General features: G+C 37.0%; 2 protein-coding genes across 3 annotated transcripts in view; one reads left to right on the top strand and one right to left on the bottom strand.

Moving 5' to 3' along the window:
- The first annotated feature begins 225 nt into the window (after positions 1-225).
- Positions 226-3,473, top strand: LOC131438633 (uncharacterized). Its single transcript, XM_058608770.1, has 2 exons — positions 226-555; positions 883-3,473. The coding sequence occupies exons 1-2, from the start codon at positions 502-504 to the stop codon at positions 1,357-1,359; spliced, it is 531 nt and encodes a 176-aa protein (XP_058464753.1). The 5' UTR covers positions 226-501; the 3' UTR covers positions 1,360-3,473.
- A 3,250-nt stretch (positions 3,474-6,723) lies between these two features.
- The window catches only part of LOC131437897 (neuropeptide-like precursor 1), a 129,310-nt gene continuing 111,519 nt past the window's right edge, over positions 6,724-24,514 (bottom strand). The window contains exon 5 of one of the 2 annotated variants that reach the window (XM_058607550.1): positions 6,724-20,798. In XM_058607550.1, coding sequence (XP_058463533.1) covers positions 20,363-20,798 — 436 coding nt within the window. In that variant the 3' untranslated portion in view covers positions 6,724-20,362. The remainder of the gene's footprint in view (positions 20,799-24,514) is intronic. The other variant, XM_058607551.1, reaches the window with a different exon arrangement.

Raw genomic sequence — 24,514 nt, 5'->3', positions numbered from 1 at the left:
ACTTATACTGCTGTTTACGTAATTTTCAGATGCTGATAAGATAGTATTTTACTGACAGATTATAAAACACCGTCTGGTGGCTTGCTAAATCAGGTAAATATTTATTTCAAGCACCCTGCCACAAGGAAGCTGTATTTTTTCTACACGTAAAATGTAAAAACATTGTTTCCATAAACAGACTACTTCCCGGTGGGAGGTTCGCTATCCAATGTAACTCGGAATAGCGCAGCGTCAGATGCAGAACAGTATTTCCTGATCATCTCAAAACTACAAAAGGGCTTCCAAACGACTGGTGCCGCATTTCTGTCCTACCAAATTCATCGTCGGATGAATAAATCATACGGAATTATATCAGTTACGTGTTTATCTGCCAAATGACCAAATAAAAAAACAGTTTCCGGCTATAACCAGCACTTGATGCTCTTGAGTTTTCGTATTTTGAAGAGATAAGAAGATAAAAAAAATAATTTGAAGGTCAACCGAAGATTACTTATTACTAGAATGATCAAGATTCAGGCGGGTGTGATTATTGTTGTTGTTCTGCAGTACTTCCCGGTAATTGACGAAACTGAATTAAATTTTGCACCGAATAACACGTATGGAAAAGAGTTTCAAAGCTTTTCATGCACTAATATTACGCAAAAAGAATGGAATGCTTTCATTGTAATCGCAATAACAATAAAACACCGTTATTTTGCCGTTTCTGTTTATTCCACTGCACTACATAAGTGCAGCACTGACAACGCTAGCTTGAATTTTGGTAAAATCAAGGCATACTTTCCTGCCCTACACTAGTACAGCACCAGTGTAGTAAACTAAAACGCCTTTATAAAGTACTAGAATCGTTGACTTCTGATTGGATGTGTTTCATCGTCATTCCAGATAACCCAATTCGCTTATGGGGCCGCCATCGTTGTGCTGGTGGCAAACGGAAGTGATATCACGATCAATCTACCAGTCGAAAATAACAACAACCGACTGCTGAACGTGATAAGCGACTCCGGAAACAATAATCCATCAATTTTCGACTGGATCGGTGGGAACGGAGCGAACAAAGCACCACGCGTCTCCGTCGATGGAAGTAGCCAGTGGCGTTCGAAGCAACTGTTTAATGAAACATTCGCCCGACTAGAGTCGCTGCGAAGTGTGGAAAGTTCATCAGATGAACCGAACAGTGACATTGATGAAAATCAAACCAGTAATGTTTCTATCAGGGAGCATATCATCGGGGACGGTTCGGAACCGGTGGACAGTTCCAGTCCAAAAACCACACAAACAATTGCAACTACCACACTGGAAGCCAATAACGAATCGTGGAAAAGAAATTATGTTACTGTCGAGATGAGGAAATGGGATTAAAATTTTTGACATTATTGACTAATTTTTACAATAAATTGATGTCATTTATTTAAACCCCGGTTTAACCTAGTTTCGGTTGTTCACCGGGTTTTCATTGACTAGATAGGAAGTTTTCAGTACACCGTTTTATAATTCTAAAGTTAAAATCAAAATTCATATGCCCCAATTTTTTAATATATATTCCAATTAAGCAACATCACGGTCCGAAAAACCATTGCTGTAATGTCGATTGAAAGTTAGTGTCATATATGAAGTGAACATGTCGAAATTCTTTCCAGGTAAAGAGCATTTGTGGGAAATGCTGATGCATTACTTTGTTTACTTAATTGGTGAAGTTTACGACAAACATGCTCTATCGGACGCGACTTGTGAACGTTGGTTCAAACGAGTGTAATTAGGGACATCAGTGTAAAAACCAAAAAACAAATTGAAAAAAAGGCTAATATGTAAGATTTGCTAAACAAACTAAAAAAAACTAAGTGGTAAAGAGGTTGAACGTTAGTGATCAAGCTATTTCTGGTCATCTACTCGCCATGAAAAAGATTCAAAAAGATGAAATTGCATAGTATATTTAAAGACAATGAGAGCTTTAATTTGAATCATGATTCGTGAAAATCGGCTTAACCGTTGCTGAGAAATCTAAGTGAGTTCCGTTTTTGGAGATTTTCTTTACTATTATCGGTGCTTTCGGAAGAGGAAACCGGGGACAAGTAGTCCCAAAGTAGTTTTATATATTCACTAACTAACACGATCTGCCAACTAGATGAATTTAGCAGTAAGTTTTATGAAAATGAACACCTCGTTTCGTCATCACTTCTGAAAAAATACTCATGAAATTGAAAATTTTCACTAAATGCACTGTAATACTGGAACCGTAAGGCGGATCAACTTTTTGTGGAATTTTGAAAACATTTTAAGACCTTTCATTTGCTTCTTAGTTTGTGAAAATCGGTTGAGAGATTTCCGAGAAAATTGATTACACATTTTTCAATAAATTTGCACATATTTCCTTGTGATTCTGAAACCGGAATTTGGATCCAAATGAAATTCAAGAAAATTCTATGAGGCCATAAGACCTTTCATTTGAATCTAAGTTTGTGAAAATCGATTCAGCCATCTCTGAGAAACGTGTGTGACTATTTTATTCTTGTTTTGTCGTGAATACGACTTGCTTTACTGTGGGGCGCCTTTCAAAATTAGCCATAGGAAGAATGGGTAGAGCTTAATCGTGAATATTTCGACTTGTATTAATAGCAGCAATATAATTCTTTCACTATTTCATCAAAAATATGATCACGAATTTAGGATAATGTTTTGAACAGTGTGAGATAACCACAAACAACTCAAAAATTAAGTTTTCTCAAAATTTGAAAACAACGCGGACAACTCTTTACTTTCGTTTGGGTTTTTCGCGCAAGGACGTCGATTTTGAGGTAGTCAGGCACATATCTTCAACTGAATGTTATGAAAGGGGAACCGTGGTTGAAAATCGATCATTTCTTCTTGTGAGTTGGATGGAAGCAGACGTCGAGGCGAGAAGACGCATTCAAACAGCGGCATCGAAGAGCGCACTTTGTGCGTGGTTAAAAACCTCAAACGCTCAGGTCGTAGTTCTCATTTACCTTCCGGTTGTCAAGGCGAGAGGTAGCATAAAACCAGTTCGGCATCATTTGGCACTGCGAGCGGATGTGTTGCGGTTTGTAAGCATAGCCAGTTTCAACTCAAACAAGAGCGATTGCATCATGCAACAGAGCTTCTGGTCGTTTGCATTGGAGAGCAAGAAAACGAAAAACGAAAAGTGGACAACCTTATAAAAAATCAGCCGTTCTAATGGCTCTAAATGTTATCTAAAGAACTATTAAGATTACTTCTTTGCAAATCGAATGTAAAAAACCTGTTTTAATTCACCTAGTGGTGTAATGATGCCTTTCTCATGTACATATAATATTGTGGTATTCTATTTGTACTTCCGGAACCGGATACCGGGAACCAGCATAGCCGGAATTGGTTTGTTTAGTTGCCTACTGATAATGACTATCGATTTGTGTAGTGTTGAGATCAGTTTATAAAATTTTTTACGTTTTTTGTTTCACCGGCTTAAGTGACGGTGTACAATATTGAACACACTTTACCCTATAACTCCGGAATCGGAAGTTGGATCCGGATGAAATTCAGAAATTACGTATACGACCACGAGACCTTTCATTTGAATCTTAGTTTGTGGAAATCGGTCAAACCATCGCTGAGAAAAGTGAGTGAGATCCATTTTGGTATATATGACCACTATTTCCGGTACTTCCGGAACCAGATACCGGGAACCAGGATAGCCGGGATCGATTTGTTTAGTTGCCTACTGATAATGACTATCGATTTGTGAAGTTTCGAGACCAGTTAAGAAAATTTTTTACGTTTTTTGTTTAGCCGATTTAAGTGACGGTATACAATATTGAACACACTTTACCCTATAACTCCGGAACCGGAAGTCGGATCCGGATGAAATTCAGGAATTCCGTATGGGACCACGAGACCTTTCATTTGAATCTAAGTTTGTGGAAATCGGTCAAACCATCGCTGAGAAAAGTGAGAGAGATCCATATTGGTATATATGACCACTATTTCCGGTACTTCCGGAACCGGATACCGGGAACCAGCATAGCCGGAATTGGTTTGTTTAGTTGCCTACTGATAATGACTATCGATTTGTGTAGTGTTGAGATCAGTTTATAAAATTTTTTACGTTTTTTGTTTCACCGGCTTAAGTGACGGTGTACAATATTGAACACACTTTACCCTATAACTCCGGAATCGGAAGTTGGATCCGGATGAAATTCAGAAATTACGTATACAACCACGAGACCTTTCATTTGAATCTTAGTTTGTGGAAATCGGTCAAACCATCGCTGAGAAAAGTGAGTGAGATCCATTTTGGTATATATGACCACTATTTCCGGTACTTCCGGAACCGGATACCGGGAACCAGGATAGCCGGGATCGATTTGTTTAGTTGCCTACTGATAATGACTATCGATTTGTGAAGTTTCGAGACCAGTTAAGAAAATTTTTTACGTGTTTTGTTTCGCCGGTTTAAGTGACGGTATACAATATTGAACACACTTTACCCTATAACTCCGGAACCGGAAGTCGGATCCGGATGAAATTCAGGAATTCCGTATGGGACCACGAGACCTTTCATTTGAATTTAAGTTTGTGGAAATCGGTCAAACCATCGCTGAGAAAAGTGAGTGAGATCCATTGTGGTATATATGACCACTATTTCCGGTACTTCCGGAACCGGATACCGGGAACCGGGATAGCCGGAATCGGTTTGTTTAGTTGCCTACTGATAATGACTATCGATTTGTGTAGTTTCGAGACCAGTGAAGAAAATTTTTTGCGTTTTTTGTTTCGCCGGTTTAAGTGACGGTATACAATATTGAACACACTTTACCCTATAACTCCGGAACCGGAAGTCGGATCCGGATGAAATTCAGGAATTCCGTATGGGACCACGAGACCTTTCATTTGAATCTAAGTTTGTGGAAATCGGTCAAACCATCGCTGAGAAAAGAGAGTGAGATCCATTTTGGTATATATGACCACTATTTCCGGTACTTCCGGAACCGGATACCGGGAACCAGGATAGCCAGAATCGGTTTGTTTAGTTACCTACTGATAATGACTATCGATTTGTGTAGTTTTGAGACCAGTTAAGAAATTTTTTTACGTGTTTTGTTTCGCCGGTTTAAGTGACGGTGTATAATATTGAACACACTTTACCCTATAACTCCGGAACCGGAAGTCGGATCCGGATGAAATTCAGGAATTCCGTATGGGACCACGAGACCTTTCATTTGAATCTAAGTTTGTCAAAATCGGTTCAGCCATCTCCGAGAAAACCTAGTGAGATTATTTGACACATACACACGCACACACACACACACACACACACACACACAGACATTGCTCAGCTCGATGAACTGAGTCGAATGGTATATGAAACTTGGCCCTCCCAATTTTCACTAGTCGGTTTTTCAAGTGATTGCATAACCATGCTATATGAGAAAGGCAAAAACATCAGTTTAGTGAAAATACAAAATAATTTGGTGCACTTTTCGCTGTGCGAAAATCGTTCTAGAAAAATGTTCCGAACTGTGCTAAATATCGTAGACAATTCCACAATTTGGTCCTTCTAAAAGGCAGAAATGAATCCTGCACAGCATCTTGATAGTTTCTTTCAATGAAATATGCAAATCCGGAATGAGATAATAGACTTAAAAAATCGTTCAAAATTCTAGTAGTGAAAAAGGGGAAAGTTTCACAATTCACACAATCGATCAACTATCAATTCGAGTCCGAAAGTATAAAGAAATCGTGACAGTTTTAATCGTATTCACGACATCCAGTTATGTCTCTGACATTACACACCCATACTTTTTTGGTGCATATCACCCTGTAATTCCGAAGCCGGAAGTCGGATCCAAATGAAACTCAGGAACTTTGCATGGGACCTGAAGACCTTTCATTTGTTTCTAAGTTTTTGAAAATCGGTTCAGCCATTTCAGAGAAAATTGAGTGATATTGTTTGTCACATACACACATACATACATAATTACATACATACACATACACTCATACAGACATTTTGTGATCTTGACAAACTGAGTCGAATGGTATATGACACTCGGCCCTCCGGGCCTAGGTTTTCATAGTGATTGAATAATAATAAATAGGATAGGAGCATTATGTATGAAAGGTACGCAGCAGACAATTTGCAAATCTGAAAGATTGATCTGATCTGATTGATCTGATCTGATTGAAACAGAGGAGAGGTGTTGACTTCTTGGCATTCTCAGGAGAGCCTTCCTGTAGAAAATGTTCAAAACGACGAATGTAACAATGAGAGATGTTCTTTGTTCAATTTCTTATTCGATTATTCGAAATATTTTGTTCGGTAATTTCTTCAGCGCAGATTAAAAGATGATAGCTTTAGTTTTTATTATCGGTAAATAATTTGAGAGAAGGATTGCTAAGAGTACCATAATAATCAAAAGAAAAAGTACATGTACATATTACATTCGTCGTTTTGAACATTTTATACAGATTTGTCATAAACATTGCGTTAGGATGGGGCTATTGGGTGAAATGATAGAGCTCTATTTGCAAATCTTACCTAGTTATCAAACACGAAACCGTCTCTTCCAACACAGTCATCTCAATTTCACCGGAAATAATTTCATCGTAGATGTTTCGCAGCTACTTGAATATTTTCATATATGGAAAAATAAACATGAACTTACCTTTCCAGAACAGAGGAAGTCCGGTCCAGTCATCCTCGACCAAAGCGAAAATCCAACCCAGAATAACTGCAATTTTATCTCAATCTTTATTTGTATTCAATGTTGACTTTATTCTCTGTTCAGAAGGGGGAGAGTAAATACAGTAAATATATGTATTTTTTTATTCTTTTTCATCATGATACACAAGTTTTCATCTTATCGTGAGCATTTTGCACATCCAGCGAAGCTCATCCAGATGCTTCCGCTCGGGTCATTTATTTTCTAGTCACGCGAAAAACTTCCCCTCCCATTTTTTTTCTTTCACGGGTCTTCTTGTTGGTATCGCAATGGCTCGCTCGTAACTACTACACACGTACCACGAAAATTTGAACAACTTCCGCATCATTCACTTCGCCTCGGAGAATTTGCTTCGCAAAGCCAATTTCGGCTTCCTTATTGAGCATATCTCTGCATACGCCTATACTGGGGGCCTGGAGGGTTGTTTATGTCAGTACTCTATCGGTAAGTGGGGATTCTGCCAAAAAGATCAACAAGTACACAATTTGAAGGGACTAAGAATAACCGTATCCATGAATGTCGTCATTAGATGCTAGGCAACTGATGTTTGATTTTGCGTGGGAACAAGTGTTATTGTTATTGTCTTCGGTTTTAAGCTATGTTGTCATTATTGTCTGACAGTTTGATCCACCTGACTCAATGAGCTTGTTAGGTTTTCCGTTCTGTTGAATTGTATGAAAATATGCTACTTTTTAGTTTATTGTCTTGATTTTTCTTTTTAGTAATCAGTATCAGAATAGTTTGATGTTAAGCTTAACTTTCCCGTTTCTTTATCTCATGTTTCATTTCTTAGTGCTACGAATAACTATGCTGTTTCTGAGTTTCTACACTATCAATCGTAAATATAACTGATCAAGGATACTGTAGCATACTTTTCACTTGTCCAATGGAACAGTGGAAAGGCTGCTTACTATCCTTTTAGTATGTCTTCCCACTAGTTGAGAATAATATGTATTGTCCATTGATTTCTCTTAAAATCTAGTAAGGAAAGGAAGGACAAGGTTTAAAATGGAAAATGATAAAGCTCGAATCATACAACCGACACCGACGGAGATCGGTTATGAGCGTAAATTCATCGATGAGGAACGAGGAGAGTAAAATTGTCATACACAGCGAATTTTGATTAACACGAATCCAACGGATTTTTTCCCCATTTTCCAGAACCTTGTATGTTGGTGGCTAGAAGGAAAGCTATACATGTCATGTTGGAAAGCCACGGAAAATGAATTTGCTGATTGAGCTAATTGATTTTGATGAGCTGATAAGGTTCATTTTCATATCGCACTTTTGCGGGCAAAAAGTGTTTGGTTGTGATACAGTCAGTTTATGCTCCTAAACATTTTGATGAAACTTTCCAGCGATTTTCAGGATGCTGCCTAGGGTGGATTACACAGTACCGCGTAAGTGTTTAACAATTCGGTTCCGGTATGACAGTTGACAATTTGTATTCGCAAGAGTAGTGTCTGATTTCAAAAGAAAATCTCTCATTAAGAAGATGAATAAGAATTGTCAGGGGCGGCTACTATGGCGGGGGCTAAGCACTTTTTGCCCCTCCAAAAGATTTATTCGAGTAGCCATGCCCTCCCAATGTTTTGGCAGCTGAAATAAATAAATTTTGGAAAATTTGCTAGGAATATCTTATGATATAACAATCTTTTCTGTCATCCCCGTAATTCGTCTCCGTTATCGTTCATATTGCTTAACTAAGTTACTAAAATTTTTAAATTAACTTACTACACTGTGAAATGTGGTATACTTTACCACTTTCGAATATTGGTTATTACTGGAATAGTAAGGAAAATGTTTGTGACCGTGTCACAACATTCGGAAGAGAAAGTAAACTTGCTTACTTGGTTGCTTTTTATTTGCTCTAAAATCTCCGTTCCGTTTATAAGAATGTTTTATATATTGCAAAATTTAATGATCTGTAGTAATCAATTTTAATCACAATATCAATCACAATCACACATTATCATAACCAGAAACAAGGGTACGGATATAGCGTGAGGTGTAAGTCGATGCATCTCACGCAGACGGTCTAGGTTCGATTCCCAACCCCGCACTTAAGCTCAGAAAGAAACTGTTAATTTTTTAGAATCAAGGTAAGAATCTGTATAATCGAAAAAGGGAAATACACGACAATAAATATAGGAAATCCGCTTTAGTATTTGTGTTAAACGAATTCAATGAAACACCTTTCAATTTGCTAGAAAGTTGCGTGCTGAGTCATTCATTAGACTTAGTCAATTCTCGTTTTTATTTCTGAAGATCGTGACACTGACACCCTGCAATTGTCCTATCCATTTATGAATCGGCTGCTAGGCCTGTCAAGCTCCGCTTTGCAATGAAGAACCCTAAGTTAAGATTTGTCTCGTAGCGTTTTCACCGGAACCTATTTCCCGTTTTAACAATATACAAGCACAATTGAGAATATAATGAGTTTTTCATCAATGTGCTTAAATTTGAACAATAGAAATGTTCTCTTTACTGTCTTTTTTAGTTGATTTACTACTATCTGGATGCGTATACGCTGTAGAAGTTATAAAAAGTGAACAAGATGTAAATCCTTCAGCTATTTAAGTAACCTATATTTCAGAAAACTTCCATGGAGATGGAGAATCGCACAGTCAGCGATTTATTCTTATCCGAAAAACAACCACTATTGATGTTAAAGCTTTCTAAAATCCAAATTAAAAATAGAGTCCTTAAAGTTTCAAACATCAAACGGGTTTCGTGGTTGAGAAAGCTTCAACGGGTTTGAAAGTCAGCGATAGTATTGTCGAGTCATCACTTGAAAACTGCAATGGCATTAATATTAATTCTATTTTATTCAGATAACTCATTACCGACACCTTATCACTTAATTTCAACCATATACGCATGTCATTGACTTATTCAACAGCTCACTTGAAAAAGTAAAAAACCGTAACAATATAAAACTTAAGGAGCAAATTACAATCGTAGGAAGCGGCAGTGAAGAAAACTGCTTCTGCTTTTTGTCAAAATTTGTCGCTTTCCTGAAACTGTAATTAGATTATTTTATTTTGTACGTATAGTTGTCATCGACTTAGATTGACTATTCATCAACATCAATCAAAAGATAGATGAGAATATAGTAGATGAATTAAGTTTCCAAAACTATATTCCAGCGGATACATTTTGAAATGTAATTCACTCGAATAGAGCAACGTACATGTGCATTACATACCCGAGTGGTTGTGGTTGAAATTAACCTCTTGAACTTGAAATCATCTACCCAGAGAAGTCTAAAAAATTGCAAATCCCATAGTCGAATATTTCTCTCAAGATAACCTGAATTTTTAGGACATCTGCCAAAACACAATGTTTTCCGAAATTAGTCGATTTATATTTATATTTAGACCTGCTAGCTTCAGCTAACGAAATACTTCATTACAATCGACTCATCGTCATCGCAACGACAGCCTCTTGCTTACAAACTTGTGATCGCCTTGTTTTGCCGGGTATTAAAAGCTTGTTTTTTTCTACCATAGTCAGACTCGAGCGAGCAACAGCGAAGTCAGACAGCACGCGAGTATGAAGCGATGTGGTGAAAATGCATTAGTCAACTTTTCGCTTGCGCAGAGTTAAATGAGAAGTACCGAAAAATGAAGATAGTCGATGCATCAAAGCGTATAGTATGCTGATACTAACAAACTTTCCTGTAATTTCCAATCTGAGGATCATGTAAGTTCAATCACGAGAGATTTTTCTTCCGTTATTTCAAACTTTTGCCAATTTGAAACGTACGATTATTCCTATGATTATGCAACCTGCCTGGATTCGATTTCCAGTCGAATGTGCGATTCTGGGTTAGCAAATCAGGATGGAACACCAATATTTTTATCTGTAAATTTTTTCAATCGTAAATTAATTGCAATACAATTTTTAGAGAATTTTTGATTCAGCAAAAAAAATCCTTTCGGTGTAATGATCTTCAACGAAATAGACCTTTACTCATAATGAAATATATAAGACTCTATCTATCTTTGGTGTTTGTTAAATATTTTTGTTAATTTAACTTCATACCAAGAAAAAATAGTGTTAATTTATATCTTCTAAGACCAACATTTTTGAGTGTATGAAAAAGTCATTTTTACAGTTAATCAAACACAAATTTACTGCATTTTGATATATTTTTAAGTGCTGAAACATGTAAGTCAACACGTCTGCTTGGAAGGTGGGAAATTTTAGACACATATTGAAATTATTCTTGTTAAATCCTGTCCGTTTATGAATTCTGTTTTTTTTTTAATTGTGCCATATGTGCACAATTTGAAAAATTCGTGTAAATTTACGACTTTATAGATGCACATAAAAGGAGCGTCGTACTTTACTTAAATTTACGATTCAAAGCATGTAAAAATATGTAATATCTTCAACTTCACAGTCAATTTATCTGAAATAATATAGTGTCATCGTCGAACAAATTATTACATTTTTAAGTGTTTGTCTTTTGAGTCACCTTTGAGTTTAATAAATTTTATCTGTGTAGTGACAAAACCCGACTCATATACAAATTTTTACGAAACTTGTCGTAACATGAGTTCAAATAGTCCAAAACCAGCAGCGGAGGATTTTGAGAACATTCAAAATCAATCCGAAGCTCGCTACGAATCTCGGCTCTGCTCGCAGTATGATTAACTACGGTTATTGTAGAGTAAGGTGTTCGGTTGCCGGCATCCCACCGTATTATTTGACAGAATGTAGATAGCGTCATTTCGACAAATGTCATGTGTGTGTAATAGCAGCATGTTCTTTTTGTGCCGAATACCAAAGCAAACAGACGCTTGTACTTTTTACAGCGCTCAAAACAAATTTCAATTGCGTGAAAATCAACTCAAAAGTTTTTTCTGACCTTGTTCATAGTATCATATATTGAAGTGCATCAATCGAAAAGTTGAGTGCATTGAATATTGATGAGGTGATATCGATCTATTTCGTGATTTAATACCGGATGCAATCAAAATTTTCGCAACAAAAGTTTTTTTTTTCATCATTTTCAGAATGTCTACCGATTTCAGTTACCGGCACCCCAAAAGGTGTTCTTATTTTTTTTCGACAAGTCGTGAAAAATTGTCAGTAATATACAGAGATGCAAAGAAACAAAGCAAGCCAAAGTTTTGGTCAAACATCTAGTTACTCATACCGCAGCTAAGAAAAAAAACGTGGAGACCGGCCAAATCAACACCAAAGATGCCACCATCCAAATCATCGGCCAAGAGAGCCTAGGCAAAGTCACCATCAGACAATGAATACTTTTGTCCAAAACGGCTCCGAAAACAATAAATTCTGGTTTTCTTTTGAATAATTGAAGTCTTTACTTATATTTCTCCATTTTTAGCCCAAACTCTTGGGGTGCCGGAAACCGAACACCTTTTTTGAAATGGCCAAAATGTTCCACTTTACTAAATTGATAATAAGTTTTTTTTTTCAATCGAATGAATCAACTTAGTTTCGTAATCAGTTGTTAGCTAGGGACTTTAGCTTTCCATTGATGTATATATGTTCGCATAATGTGCACTTAGTCAGAAGTTATAAGCTTAAAATAAAAAGGGTGGCGGTAACCGAACACTCTCCCCTACCAATAATCGTCCCATTGTTTACTCGACTTTCAATCAACGAATTATGATACCGCTGAACTAATAGTTCAGTAGTTTCAACATCCCCCGATACGACAGAAAGAAAAGTTTTTAGCTACTCTTAAATAAAAATCAAACATGCTAAAACATATTTGGCTTCGGTTATGGCAAAGGCTTTGCCGATGTTCAGGAAGGACCCTACTCTGCGTCTGCGTGGAACCAACTTCAAACTAGTTAGAAAAGGACAGCTTCAGGACGAAACCAAGTGCTTTGCCTGGGATTGATCTGGTCAGAGAAGCAAAGTTGAAAATTATTTTCTCGAAAGAAACACCTTTTTAGTTTGAGTTGGGTTCGAACAAAGCGTGCCTGGTGGGGAAACGCTAACGATTACACTCGGCAAAGTTGTCAAAAATCCGGTAAAAATGAATCGTTGAGTGATTCGAAAATTACATGGCTTTAAAACGAAAGGAATAAAAATCAAAAGATCGACATCAACAACGCGGCTTGAATCGAAAAACATTAGATCACAAAGCACACCCGCCAGTAGTTATGAATTGTATCGTTTGAAGAATGATGTCGGCTGTAAAATTCATTATTTATTTCTGTGTATAGAACTGTGTAGTTTTGTAGTAACCTTGTTTATTGCTAGTCTCTTCGAAATATCATCAATATTGTGATTATCTCCGAAATGCGTCTGGATGTAATCGAATTTAATTTATACTTGAAAGGCAATTGGCAATTGAAAATTGTACCGATTTCTTTTTATGTATAAAATGTTTCATTGTTTCAAGACAATTCACAGAAAGAAATAATGAAATTTACACGAGATGTAAATCAATAGGAACATGGAATAAACATGGGTTGAATCGAAATTTTGATTGAAAACCTTCATCGATGCAAAACTACATTGAATTGCATTGAATTTTTGTATAACTGTATCTTCCAATTAACGCTTATTTTGCGATTAAATTGTATTGAAACGTACAGAATTGTGAAGTAATTTTATGTTTAATTACCTGCTCCAAATATGTGCATGAAAATAGATGTAAATTCACAAAATATTTTTATCTGTGAATTTTAGCTTTGTACAACGCTGTTTGTGCAACGTTGTTTTTCCGATACAGCAGCATATAATTCAAACAACTGCTTGTATTGATCTAGAAATGCAATGACTCAATTCATAAGAACTTATTCCGTAAAATAACTGAATTTCATAAGAATGATTCAAATACGTGTCAAGCAAACCCAGTTTTTCAAGCAGGCGTGTAAATTTACATGTTTCAGCACTCAAAAATATGTCAGAATGCAATAAATATGTGTTATGTAAGCTGTATAAATTAGTTATTTTCGATTCTCGAAGTCACGAATTCACACGAATTTTTCTAGGTGTGTAGTATTAATTTGAAAAAATGTGTATTAAACAGCTTTAACCCAGCTTCATGACTTATTCTGTCTAAATTTTGGTTCTAATACCCTGGATACGAAACAATATTATGCAATGCCAATGGCAATTTTTGGGATCTGAGTTTTGTCATAATTTAGGCGCTGTCATTTCATCCAAAGCAGCTTCGTCGCAAACCATTGAACCGATGGATATTTCACCAAAATCCATTTCGTCAAATGGGTCGTTTTATCGAATGGGTCATTTCACCGAAAGAATTATTTCACTGAAAAAGTCTTCCACCAAAGAGGATTTTTCCACAATTTTTGGGATCTGAGTGTTGTTATAATTTAGGCGCTGTCATTTCATCCAAAGCAGCTTCGTCGCAAACCATTGAACCGATGGATATTTCACCAAAATCCATTTCGTCAAATGGGTCGTTTTATCGAATGGGTCATTTCGCCCAAAAGAATTATTCCACCAGAAAGGATTTTTAAACTGAAAATATCGCACAGATACGACCGTAAATTGCATTCGAGTCTAGCGGTATTTTAAATAAGAACGGATGTTTCTCTGTGCGACACCTCAAGAGCTAATAATGTTTTCCATGATTTTCAAAACATCAACGTTGAAATATTTCTTCTCCAAAAGGTCGAAACATCGTATAAAAGTAACTGATCTGATTTATGTGATTACACGCAAAAGCCAGCAATCGCAAAACAACTAAAATGTAAGTTGTTTTTCTGAATTTGATTGGTTAAAATTTAATACAACTAATCGATTACTGCTTCAACTAAGCTGTCATTTTTTATTTATCGTCCTGGCAGTTTAGAAATGACATCCAGCCAAGACACACACCACAAACGAGTAACGAAACGTTACAGTTGAGCAATGCAAACACCTTAAGCGAAAAACGAAACGTTTCAGTGAGATATCACTCGAGCAATGACACACCCCCAGCAATGTTATCTTTGTATGCATGAAAGCAAAAAATGTCTCATGTCTCTATTGATTCATTTGGAAGCCAAGAAATTGTTGGTGGGGTTGATTAGTTTTGGAAAAGTTTCATTCAATCAGGACAATTTTTGCTTCAAAATTGTACACGCAGTAGAACATATTTCAATGTCAATAGTATTGAACAATTTTCGATCTATTTTTTCTGCGGCATTTCTTCTTAGAGCTGAAGCCAAGATATTGCATTAGATTTTATTACAATTCGTCGATTAAACGTTGAGTAATCGGTAAAATAACATGGTGACTCCACTAATGAGATGACTATTGGTAGAGTAGCGCAAAATTATTTCGATGTGATACAACAAATATTTTTTGAAGCAATTAACATTTGTTTGGTACAACCAAGCTCTAGTTAAAATCAAGCATACACTACTTTGCGGTTTGAAACAACAAATTTTTTTTTTGACAGCTAATCGTTTACAGTTAGAACAACGAAATTTTACATAAGTAGCTGTTTATAGCTTTGACACTAAATTGATAGATGTTATAGAAATGGAACAATAGATTATAATTCCCGAGAGAGAAGGAATTTAACAGTTTGGAAAACCCATGGTTATCCAGATGATTTCAATCATATCTCTCTGGACGAGTCGCATTTGTCAGGATTGTTAACGCACGCTGAAATCTATTCGAAATGCCAACCGGTGTTCCACAAGGTCATCAGTTGGGGCCGCTAATTTTCGTTTTATTTATCAACGACCTGTATACTCGCATAAAATCAGGAAAATTACTCTATGCTGATGACCTAAAATGCTTCCGTTCCATTACTTCAAGTATCGATTTTATCGTACTTTAAGAAGACATAATTAGTATTGCGCAATGATGTTTGTTTAATGGGGAGCGGGTCATTTCGCCGAAAAAGTCATTTCGCCGAAAGGGTCATTTTGCTGAAAGGGTCATGTCTACTGCATACTATGTCTCCTGTATAACTGATGTGGCGCATCCACATAACCTAAGCCAAGATGGCTGGGCGGCACAAAGCCGCCGAACCGACGCTAGCTTAGTCGGCCGCCAACCCGCCGTCGGAAGCGGCGGCCTCTTGCATAAAAACCTGTAACCGCCTCGTTTGCCCGGTCTACGCAAAGCTAAGTTTCTTAGGTCCGAACGAGCGGTAGCGAGGTCTGACAGCACATGAAGCAAAACGATTTGGCGTAGCCGCATTCAATAATTTTTCATTTTCACTTAATAAACGGAAAATACCACATACATTTGCCTGGTAGATACACCTATGCAATTGCTTTGATGCTTACCCAAGTAGCTCACGTTATTACACTTCAATGACAGTAACTTATATGACACAGATTCAAGGAACAAGTTGAAGACTATGCAACATGCATTATAACTGCTATGTAACCTGAAAAGCGTAAGAGGCGGAGCTTGTGCGACTTACCAAGGGTTGCCAAACAATTTCTCAGTAAAGAATATTCGATTTGATTCAGCGCGCAAATCAGTCACAATGAAACAGAAAATATAAGTTTGTGTCAAGTTGCAATTTGTTGGTGTTTTTCCCATTCAACATTTACGACCAAAAATTGGCATCCAATAATGAGAGCTAAAATATAGAATTCAATATTCTTTTAACTTACTATATCTACTCAAAATCTAAGTGCTATTCGATATTTATGGTGATCATTGTACTTATTGAAAACGTGCGCGCCTTCGATATTTTGGGTTTCAGAACATCGGCATACAAAATAATATTCATATTTTTCTTCCCGTCATATGAAATTTACAGCTAAAAAGTCGAAATATGTTCAGTTAGAACTTTTTTGTGATTAAAATTAGTTTTTCATATACCAAAGTTAAAACAGTTGACCAAGCGCAATAATTGAAAATTGCATTTTTTTCAAATTTAATGAATATTTCGTTCCCTGATCATGGCATAAGTGTTTCCATGCATACACTGCCGTGACAAAGTGTAGAAATATTCTCTCTGGTAGTGCGAATGTACTTTTCAAAACGAAACAAGTTTGCTTCGCACATGTACCGCCAAAAAATTTGCGTATAAGCGTAGATTCGACTTTAGCCAATTTCTTAAACTGAAGGAATTTTCTACTTATTCTTCTTATTTATTGTCCGGGATAATGTACGGAAGCTTTCAACCGACACTGTAATTGTATTTCTTTGTTGCATCACAACGAATACGGTAACCGATATGAAATCATTACTAAGCTTTGTCTTGTAGTGTGTCATTTTTTCATTGTCACATTTTGTTACGGTAACCAGTTGACGACTAAAAACAGTTAATGCGAGCACGTCGTAAGAGTTAGTTTACCGAAATGTTACGTTGGAACTTATTGTAACTTATTATGATGAGATGTCAATTAGTAACATTATTTTGTCTCCATTGTCACCATCATAATACGACTTGTTTCGTCGTGTTTGTAATGCGACCATTATGCAGCATCTGTTTTGTTTTTATTTTTTTATGAACAAGTTACATGTGCTACTTGGGTAGTAGCTAATAGTCAACAAGTTTTCTTGGGAACTACTTTCTGAGGTTCATGAATCAATACAAGAATCAATCTTTATTCAAGAAGTACAATTGTAGGTCAACAAAACGGGCGTTTACGCTATCATCTTCCATTTGTCTTTATTTTATTTAATTTTTTTTATTTTAAATCAATTCTAATTACGATTTTAAGACGATTTCAGGATTCGGCGAAATGACTCTTTCGGCGAAACGGCTTTCGGCGAAATGGCATTCGGTGAAGTGGCCCATTCAGCCAAATGGCATTCGGCGAAATGGCTTTCGGCGAAATGGCTTTCGGCGAAATGGCTCCCTGATCCTGCTCTGTTTAATGGTATGCAGATTAATACGCATTTTCTGCGTTGTTTCGAATACACCCTTCGAGACCAAGTACTAGTTGAAACAGTGGATTCCATCCTTGATTTAGGTGTATTTTTTAATAAAAAAACTCACCTTTTCGGAACATATTTCTGCATCAAAGGAAAAAAATGTGCAATACTGGGTTTCATAAATTTCTAATACTACTGATTTCAATGATTTCTACATTTTGGAGGCACTTTACCGCGCTCTAGTTCGCAGTATATTGGAATACGCAGTACAAGTTTGGGCGCCATGCTACGACGTCCAAAACTACAGATTGAAGCGTAAGTTTTGCACTGAGAAAACTACGATGGAATGATCCATTGCATTTGCCACCGTATATCGATAGATTGCTTAATTTGCCATCTGTGGAATCCCACCGTACTTTTTTTACAAAGAATGTTTATTTTTGATATAAAAATAAATAATATTGACTGCTCTGAAATTCTAGCGAGGATAAATTTATATGTTCCTCCTCGTGCTGTAAGGAATCTCGCTTTTCGGTTGATACCTAGACATGGTACTGTATATAGACAAAATCATCCGGTGAATAAGTGCAGCAGAAAATTTAACGAAACCAGTCATCTTTGGACTTTTATTCCATGAAACCCAATTATAAGTTAGCAAAAGGACATGTTTAATCAGTTCGACATGACTTATGTTGAAATCATCTGCACGGTACATGCCGTAGAATGGAAGTAAATAAATAGTAACTAGCTTTCCTAAAATTGCAGTCTGAGATTATAAAACTATCTGAAAAATTAAATGAAGAGTCTATTTGTTCTTAATTAAACTCAGAGAAATGAACACTATCATCTACCATTGCTCTTTATTTTAAACGAACTCCAATACAATAGTAAGACAATTGTAAAATTCGTCGGTTTGACACTTTCGGCGAAATGACCCCGACCCAATTCCGACATGGGACATTAATCGTAACCGTTATGAAAATGTTTCATTATTTCAGCTCCTTACAGTTCGTTAAATAAACATTTGAGTTTATCGTTACTGAACTAAATAATCGGAATAGATGCAAAATGATTTGCTTTTATGATTCGATCTGTTCATCGACCGAATGTCGACGATAATACCGTTCACGGTGCGCTAAGCTACAGGTTATTGTAAGCAATGGAAATACTTGAAACGAAGTTAACTTAATGAATCCAATAAAGCTGGACCAAAAGCGGATCAGTTTAATGGATACAGATAGATGATAGAAGTCGCTTCGGCACTAAAGATAAATTCAATCAAACCCCTCTAATGCCCTCTGGCAGCATTACGCATCCAATATTCGTTACGGTTTGTTTACCGTGCAAATGGAAATTAAACGACAATGATCTACAGTTTGTTCGATTTCTTTTCAATCGATTCCGTCTGGGCTCCACCGTTCGCCAACGCTAGAGCTTTTACAGCATACATACAGAATGAACAATTGCCGACATCCTTGGAAAATGGTACGACTTCCTACAACTCAAAACCGACAAAAAAAACTGGAAATCCCCAATTGTTACTATGCCCGTATATCGGTGAAACGCTGTTAAAACCCAAACAGAAACCGGCTAACGAGACAATTTAATTTCAAATTGATATCACTTCATCTGCCAGTTCTCCGCATAATTCCTCATGCTTTTCCCGAAACTTTCTGTTGCGCCCGTCAATTCAGCTGTACGTCTAAACATACTTTTCGAATCCTACTCAGTTTCGGAATTAGATAAAGAAAAAGTTTCACACAAAGGGAAGTGAGGATCGATGTTTTTCATTCTTTTTTTTTTGTTTGTCGTCGGATTCCACCTCTAGGCAGTCCACCCCAACCCAGTGTACCATCACCGGAAAGTTTCGTGTTGATTGCGAGAGACCACTTTCCCGTGAACGATGCTTTAGGGACATCTCATGGGTTCTAGCCGAAATGGTCCCTCGGAATTATTAGCTGCCTCTGTGTTTTTGGCTGACCATTTACCGCGAACGCCACGGTGAAATGGTTGCGGTACCAAAGCAAACAAATGATTGAACATCCGTAAACCGTTTCGGGGTTTCGAAGGTTGATTACTAAGGGATGGCTTTCCCGTACTAGGGATGTTCCTCGGGACTGAACATGCCCAGCTAAGACCCTTTCTTCTGGGAAGTTGTGCCCCAGTGAAATGGTTAGCATCTAGTTTCGCCCCCATTTCTTCTAGTTCTTCTGCTCTCATATTTGATTCTGTATACTGTAAAGTCTATAAATATACATGGATAAAATTTCATATAATAAGGTTATTAAAAGAAGGAAGATATTTTATGTTTGTTTGCCTTAAATATAAAAAGTTCAGTGTTTCACTTTTTGGTTTTCTATTTGATATGAAGAAAGGGATATGGGAATAGAGATATTGGTTATGTTAAGTTTATGCCTACTCCGCAGGGAGGAAGCCAAGTAGTGGAAGATTTTCAGAGATATAACGAAAATCAAGTAGTTTTAAATCTTAACCTGTTTGACTGTTGACTACAGTTTGATATTTGACAAATATACCTTAAAATTGTCTGTAATGGTTACCTAAATCTACATTTCAATACAGTGTATAAATGCTTATAAACACTTACAAGGGGGCTCCTTTTTTGTCTTGTTCTGTCTTAGTTCATACGTGTGTATAATATATAAGTTTAAACAACATTTTTTGGATTTCACACTTTTTGCTCGGCGAGTTGATATCCGAAACGCCACCTTCCTAGTTTACAAACTAATGAAACAATATACAGTGTCAGCAATATTACCTTAATTAACTAGTGCAAATTATTGTCCTGTGTCAGCTTCTTCCATTGTTTGTTGGTGGTTCCAAACTCACTATTCTACTTAATTGTATCTTAAAGCATTCCGTCCGTAAACCGACTGTATGTATTTATTGTCCAGGTAGTACTGTTTCTTGAGATAGTAGAGCAGCTTGCGCAAACGGGCGGCACAGTAGAACTCGTCCTCGGTGAAGAATGGATTCAGCGGGGTCTCACTGGAACCGCCGTAGTACGCCGGAAGTTCCTCGTGCGGTCCGCCTCCGTAGAATCGGGGTCGAGTCCCGAAAGCGTCGCCAGTGTAGCGCGGCAACTCGGGGCGGTGCTGAGCCCCACGTAGATTGTAGACCGGGGGATCCCCAGGAACTGCTGCTGCTGCTGATACTGCCAACATAGGGAGATGGGGCGCCTCGTAATCCGCTGCCGTCGCCGATAGTGTCGCATCGTCTACAAACGTCGGCGGTTGGTTGTCGTAGTCGCTCGGGTTGGAGGTATAACTCGACCTTTTTTTGTTGTTGTTGGTTTTATGAAAGATAAAGAATAGAAGTACACGATTAATGAGATGCGCTATAATTCAAAAAGCAAATGCCGAAAAACGTTTACTAACGAACTACTGTATAGAAAATTTCAAGCAAATATTTATCTACTAATCAAAACAACTTCACTACTACAAATGCGATACATTCTCAAGATTTTCATAAAACATTTCTAACAATTTGTAATGTGCAATGAAAAATAACTAGACTAGTTATGAGAATTGGCAATGTACGCGAGAATGTGTATCAATTTATGTCTCACATACTCCTCAAATCTGATGCACTATACACAAACCCAGATTAAAATTCCGATTCCGGAAATAGTGATCAAAATGGAACACACTTCAATTACGCACCGATGCGATGGTTGAACCGATTGCAACATACTTAGATACAACCGAATGGTCGTTTTTCGTCGCAGTTTGCTGCACCATTTTGGCTTTATTCGAATCCCAGTTCCTGAGTTTCGGATTTATGAGTGAGCTCATATGAGTCACTACACCCAAGCCCATTTACGTAATAAGGTGGGGATAAGTTGGGAAAAAGAGTATCATTTAGCGGGAACATTTTGGATTAATGATTGTTTTCACTATGTAAATGAGATATTTATTTCGTATAAAAATTAGCATTTTCTTTATTGACCCGACTAAAAACTATTTATATTTTAAATTTTCGTAATTTTCGTTCAGAACGATTTAAATAAAAAAAATTACCCCACTGTTTCCCGTGTAGCGGCAAACCCGATCAGATGTTCATAACAAATTGAGATATTTATCTCACATAACAAAATTTATTTTAAATTTGGCTGGTTAGCTGTTAAAATAACAAAAATTATAACTAAAATTGGCCTAGGTGATAACAAAATTGTAACATATTATGTTAATATCAACATTATATCCAAACTAGATATAAAGTTGTAAGATTTTTCAACTATTATGAACCTTTATTATGGTGCGTTTTTCTTATAAAACATGAATTTGCATACCTTCAGGCGATTTTACTTGAAATTAAAAAAGAAAACATCCAGCAGACGGAATCAGATTCGAACCGTCGATGAGGTTAGGACTACCAATGCACACTTCAAATACTTGAGTCTGTGGAAGCTGACTATGAGTGAAAGGAAATAAGCGATGTTTGATGACAAAGCTGTGTGTAGATGATTGCCACCGTCGCACACTTCCTTCATCGCACACTTCTTTCGACGCACACTTCTTGCGACGCACAGTGATCCAAAACTGGGAAAAGACGGTCAAAAGTCTGTGATGACTTTCACTGATTTTTAAGAGCTATCGTGTCTTCGAAGAAGTTTTACAAGATTATATAAGTTTTTTTTTAAAGTGACACCTTAATTTTTGATAAGGGGGTAGTACCAATTTCGAATAAAAAAAAATTTTTTTTCCCAAAAAACATTTTTTATCTCATTTTGAAGCATAACCTGTTTTAATCCACCTAGTGGTGTAATGATGCCTTTCTCATGTACATATAATATTGTGGTATTCTATTCAAAATTTTTCTCTTCGATTTTTGAAAGAAACCAAGAGATTGTTTGTGCATAAAATACAGAATAAAACAGTGCTTTGATTGCGTAAGTCATAATTAACCAAACGATGTGGGTTCTCTAATATATGCACTACCGGCACCGGAACCCGAGAACCGGTATAATTAAAGTCGGTTCGTACGTCCACCAACTAACATGACACACAAACTCTACTAGTACGCACTCTAAATTACGATTTAAATGTTTGTTGCATCCGAAAATATTTTAAGTGACGGTGTACAATATTGAACACACTTTACCCTAAAACTCCGGAACCGGAAGTCGGATCCGGATGAAATTCAGGAATCCCGTATGGGACCGGAAGATCTTTCATTTGAATCTAAGTTTGTGGAAATCGGTCAAACCATCGCTGAGAAAAGTGAGTGAGATTAATTTTGGTATATATGACCACTATTTCCGGTACTTCCGGAACCGGATACCGGGAACCAGGATAGCCTGAATCGATTTGTTTAGTTGCCTACTAATAATAACTATCGATTTGTGTAGTTTTGAGACCAGTTTAGGAAATTTTTAACGTTTTTTTGTTTCGCCGGCTTAGGTGACGGAGTACAAAATTGAACACACTTTACCCTACAACTACGGAACCGGAACTCGGATCCGAATGAAATTCAGGAATTCCGTATGGTACCGGAAGACATTTTATTTGAATCTATGTTTGTGAAAATCGGTCAAACCATCGCTGAGAAAAGTGAGTGAGATCCGTTTTGGTATATATGACCGGGCAAGAAGAGCTAAGGCAGTGTTTCTTATTATTGGGAGTTCGGTCTGTTTTCAAAAGATGGCTCTGGCTGTTGGGAATATTGAACAGTAACAGCTGATATCGATAATTTCAAAAGGTTAGGCATCTGTCATTTATATTCAATTCATGTTCCTTCGTGTTTTTTTTTTTTTCAAACCTTGCATTTCACTGTAACAACTATGAGCAATTTTGTGTTAACTAAGCAGGATATGCGGGAACTTTTAGTTTTTTGTTTTAATTTGAATATATGTGCAGCTAAATCACATCAAATGCTGGTGGATGTTTATGGCGACAAAGTTTAAACTGATACAGCATGTAAGGAATGGTTTTGACGTTTCAAGAATGGAGATTTCATCGTTGAAGACAGGCCTCGATTTGGACAAAGTAAAAAAGAAATCGAAGAAAATAGTTGGAGGCATTACTCGATGAAGATCCGAGTCAAACGTAATAGAAGCTTGCAAAATCATTGGAAGTGACACAACAAGCAGTTTCTGTACATTTTAAATCCATGGGAATGATTTAACAGCAAGGCAAGGACCTGTGACATTGAGAGGCGGTTTTTAACTTTCGAGCAGATGATTCAAAAGCATCAAGGAAAAGGTTTCTTAAATCGAACTGCTACTGAGGATAAAAATGGATATTCTATAATAATGGGGTAGGAAAACGGATGTTCTATGCCATCGACCTAAATATCAACACCAATTCCGAATATTCGTGGTTCGAAGGTCATGTTTTGCATCTGGTGGGATCAAAAAGGTGTTGTGTACTATGAGCTGCTACAACCAGGCGATACTAATAACGCACGATAGGTATATACCGTCGATTGATGCGTTTGAGCCGTGTATTACGAAAAGATCGACTGGAATACAAGCAAAGACATTATAAGGTTATTCTTCTGCATGACAACGCTTGGTCATTTGGCCGCACCCGCCGTATTCTACCGACCCTGCTCCTTTACTTCTTTCGCAGAAATCGAAAGTTGGTTTCAAACTTGGATCACCCTTAGAAGACGAGACATTTTTCCGAGATGGAATTCAAAAATCGCCTGGGAGGAGATTGAAAGTAGTAACTAGTGATGAACGATACTTCGATTTAATTTGAAATAAATGCAATTATGACCCAAAAAAACAGGTCGAATTAATTTGTACTCCCAGTAAATATATCGTTGAATAAAAAAAATGTCTCCGGACGTTCCAAAATTCAAGATGGCGACATTGATAATCCTTGAACATCTTTACGATAAATAAACTTTATACGCGTATTTCTCGAGAGCACGTTATAAAAGTCTGTGCTCATCGTCATTTAAAAACTACTTCATCAATTATTTTATTATGTTTTACTTTGGGGAGGTTTTACAGCGCAATTTTGGCTTTAAGCCTTGGTATT

Source organism: Malaya genurostris, chromosome 3, assembly GCF_030247185.1.
Source record: "Malaya genurostris strain Urasoe2022 chromosome 3, Malgen_1.1, whole genome shotgun sequence".
NCBI classification, from domain to species: domain Eukaryota; kingdom Metazoa; phylum Arthropoda; class Insecta; order Diptera; family Culicidae; genus Malaya; species Malaya genurostris.
This window is presented reverse-complemented; position numbering and strand designations above follow the sequence as displayed.